This window comes from Oreochromis niloticus, linkage group LG3, assembly GCF_001858045.2.
Source record: "Oreochromis niloticus isolate F11D_XX linkage group LG3, O_niloticus_UMD_NMBU, whole genome shotgun sequence".
NCBI classification, from domain to species: Eukaryota; Metazoa; Chordata; class Actinopteri; order Cichliformes; family Cichlidae; genus Oreochromis; species Oreochromis niloticus.
Genome location: NC_031967.2, coordinates 75,364,833 through 75,368,746, shown reverse-complemented (window position 1 = coordinate 75,368,746; position 3,914 = coordinate 75,364,833). Strand labels below are relative to the sequence as shown.

The following is a 3,914-nucleotide window of genomic DNA, read 5'->3' as shown; positions in this document are numbered from 1 at the left end:
ACAAAGGTAACCTAATAAACAACAATAAACAAAAGCAAATAAACTAAAAATTCGCAAACATACTCAGCAACGTAAAATGTAATACTAAATTGTATAAAACTAAATCATTGAATCATGTGAGCCAAAGATCCAGAACCATATGAACAACATTTGAATTTGACCACAGAATGGTTCAGTTCATTCATACTAAATCAGCCTTTGGGCTCATTCCTGAAAACTAGAAACATAAACACTGATGCCGTCTCTGTGGAAATGTTTCTGTGTTGACTTTAGCTTTGTTTGGATTTCTGACTTGTGGTTTGCGAGGATAAAGGTCCATGACACTGATTTTATCAACTTGTAAACAAAATTGAAATCTAAATGTACATTTTCACAACTAACTGGTTGAAGTCACTGGTTCTAATGTAATGATGTCCAGCTTGTCCCTCCTGCTCTCATTCTCCTTGTTTCTAGTTGTATGTTGGGCTCTCGCCTTTCTGACCTTGTCCCAAAAAGTGTTACTGAGGAAAAAGTAAACAACAGGGTCCAGGCAGATGTTGAAAACTGACACCATGGTGGTCACCTCCTTCAGGTAGAACAATACTGGACCTACTGAGTCATCGCTCCACAGAAACGCAAAGGGAAGACGAACCAGGTGATAGGGGACAAAGCAAACACAGAAGATGCTGACCAGCACCAACATGTTTCTGCGAGACTTCAGCAGCTTCTCAGTGCCAGAGGAGGCCAGCTGTGTCTGCTGTGCCTCCAGCACTCTGCGGGAGATGCTGTAATAGAAGAAGACCAGGGATATGAAGACCAAGAGGAAGATGATTGCAGAGAAGGTGTGGAGAATTCTGAACAACAGGCTGACTGATGGAGTAAACAGGTGAACGCAGCGGCTAGGATTAAAGGTCAGAGGTTTCTGGGAGCTGAAAAAAATGATAACATAGACGACTGTTGGAGCCAGGAGAAAAACCCAGGTGATGACAGAGATGATTCGTGCAGTTTGCACTGTCTGCAGCATGTGAGTTCCTGAAGGATGGATGATCCTTAGATACCTGGAGAGAGACGAGAAATAGGCAGAATACAACTTCACTAATCAGTCACAAAGGTGCCTAATCTGAAGAAGTCAGTTAAGTCAAAAACATACATTCATGCTTTTGTCAGGAGCACATTGTAGTGGTTAACCACTCAATCTAGTTTTTACATTATCGTTAACTACAGCCTTAAATAAGTAAAGGTTCCTTACCTGTTGGCAGCGATGTACCCCATGAATAGTATACTGGCATACATGTTAATGAATAAGGCAGAAGCTCCAAAGCTGCAGTACAGCCTACGAATGATGGGAGAGCTGCTGGCATAGTAGGTAATGCGGAGTGGCAGACAGAGGCAGAGCAGGAAGTCAGCAGCTGTCAGGTTCTTCAAGTAGACCATCAAGCTGTTGGATACCTCAGGCCAATCTCGACAAAGATAGACCTTCAATGTAAAGCCATTGAGGAGTAAACCCACCTGAAAATAAACAGAGTGGAAGGAAAAGAAAAGGATTGGTACATACACCGGCACATAAACCAATTTCTAACAGAGCACAATTGGATAATTTGAAACTTACTAGGAACACCAGACTGTAGACCGCCATAAAGTATGGGTTAATGGATGTCTCGTCAACATCATAGGTCTGGTCCAAAGATGATGTCATGTTTTGGGGGGCAACCATGGATCTGGCACTGAAAATAAATCCAGTTCATCTTTGAAATGATTCACCTCCACAGTCTCTTGGTTTGTTGTATTAAATAAATGTTGGATTCATTGCCAAGAAGCACTGTTACAACAAAGAAATAGTCAACCAAACACAAATTTATCCACTTTTTGTGTAAAGTTTATATATATTTATATGTTTTACTTTGCTGTTTTCATTGTCTTAAAGAAATGTGAAATCATATTGTTTCCTATGTTTTTGTTGCTTTTGGCAAGCAAATTAAGTTTACATGTAACAAAATGCGCTATATAAATAAAATGACTTTGGCTTTAAAAGCTCTTCATATCGGGGTAGGTCTGTGAGTCAGCAGTTTGAGTTTATTTTGCATTTTTGATTCCTTATGTTAATTGACCCCTGTGTATTGGCTCCGTTTCATACCAGCGTGTCCCAGCCTTGATAAGAAAGTATAGCTGTATTAGTTATTTCCTAACAAAACTTCAGGGATTTTTTGTCTAAAAAGAAAACAGGTTCTTAACAAGCAAGTTTTTGCACAAGAAAATTAAGCTCATTCTAGGAATATATATCTAATTTTTTCTTAATAAGATATTTCAGCTCAAATTGAAGTTTATTTACAGGTTACAGACTACACTGCAAAAACAGCTCTGCTTGAAATAAACCAAGTATTCTTAAATCAGACAAAATTGTCTTGTTGATAGCCTTTGCTTACCCCCATTGGCAGATTGTATTTTCTCAAAACAAGACAATTTTGTCAGATTTAAGACTATTTGCTTTATTTCAAGTAGAGCTGTTTTTGCACTGTAGGAATATTTTAACAGGTGGTCACAGACTGTTTCTCTCTATATTCTCTATATATGCTGGTTTCTTTGAGACAGTAGGTGCAGACCATTCAAGTTAAGTTCCACTGACAGATGAAACCAGCAAAATTAGTGCCATGGATCATAATGAATGTTCTTAAACATTATCAACATATTTAAGGTTGTTCGTCAGTGCACTTGGCACCAGGACATCCTCAGCCTTAGTCAAAGGAACATTTGTAATCATATATTCACATTAGTTTCCTGAACACTGGCAGAAGCAAGCTGATTATTTTTGTCCTTTAAGTGAGGATGGTTTAAAAACATCTATTTTTTTCTTAACAGTAGAAGGATTAAAGATGTGAGAATGAGAAAGTATCAGGACTCACCTCTGGTTCTGCAGCTTCCCGTGAAAAAGCTCTAAAGCTGCTTTGTCTATTCTCAGAGTGATGCTGTGACTGTAGATCAGGAAATATACAGTGACTTCACACTGCACACTGACTTAGTTTCTCTTTGTCTTCACTGTTAAACTGTCAGAACATATTTCCACTACAGATGAGTCATTTTCTGATCAGCTATTGCTACACTTCTTATTTTAGCACTGACTAACTTTATTACCACTGATTGATTTTTTATTAATGTCCTTCATCACTTCATCACCACAGCTAACATAAGACAGCAACTTCAGCCATTTTAAATTACACTAGTGAAACTAGTGCCATGGATCTGCAAAAAAATATGCAGATGTTTTAGCATTAGGGATAATGGTATTCACTGGCATATGTTAGTGTATTGTCATTTTGAGTTTTCTCGTTTTGTTTAAAAGGTAACAGATAAACTCAAAAGTGCCACTGACACCACTTACAGTCTCCTGTCTCTTTCAGACAATCACCCTATGTTCCCTCCTCTTCTTTAGGCAAAATCCAAAAATGTCCTTCCACATTCCTCTTCCTAACACTACACCTACCAAACACCTCTTCAGCTGCAATCCTCAAAGTCTAAAGTTGCCTTCAGCACGATAAGTGTTGCCACGTAAGCATGAGCCCTGGTACAGGGGTAGAAGTAAAAACAGGAGGCAAAGAAGTCACAAACACTCTTTTTGGGGAAATTCATCTTTTCAAGCTGTTACAACATCATCCTTTGTATAACCTGTGACGCTCTGAGCCACTGCACTGATGTATGATTTGAAAGACCAAGACTATCATACACTCGTCTCACACTGTGCACATGCTGGGCGATATTTCTGCTACAGGCAGAATGATAGTTGCACTAGACTGGTGATGTTGCAACGAGCTTGACAGAGTGGCAAAGTGGAAGTGATCTAAAGCTTGGATTAGTCACCAAAAACTTGGGAACCAGACAGATGTGTGACTATAGATGTTTCTTATTGAACTTACACATGAGCCTCATTTGTTCAGACTTTT

At 38.9% G+C, this 3,914-nt stretch overlaps 1 protein-coding gene across 5 annotated transcripts; it reads right to left on the bottom strand.

Annotated features, from left to right (window-relative positions):
- Positions 1-3,530, bottom strand: LOC106097434 (P2Y purinoceptor 14-like). 5 transcript variants are annotated; one of them, XM_025905548.1, is made up of 5 exons: positions 3,356-3,530; positions 2,880-3,216; positions 1,589-1,703; positions 1,229-1,488; positions 1-1,037 (listed from the first exon to the last, which is right to left on the bottom strand). In XM_025905548.1, the coding sequence occupies exons 3-5, from the start codon at positions 1,691-1,693 to the stop codon at positions 377-379; spliced, it is 1,026 nt and encodes a 341-aa protein (XP_025761333.1). In that variant the 5' UTR covers positions 1,694-1,703; positions 2,880-3,216; positions 3,356-3,530; the 3' UTR covers positions 1-376. The 5 variants fall into 5 exon arrangements, with proteins under 5 accessions (XP_025761333.1, XP_025761334.1, XP_025761332.1 ...); XM_025905549.1 differs by having other exon boundaries at positions 2,880-3,020; XM_025905547.1 differs by having other exon boundaries at positions 1,589-1,798; positions 2,880-3,530.
- Positions 3,531-3,914: the final 384 nt, after the last annotated feature.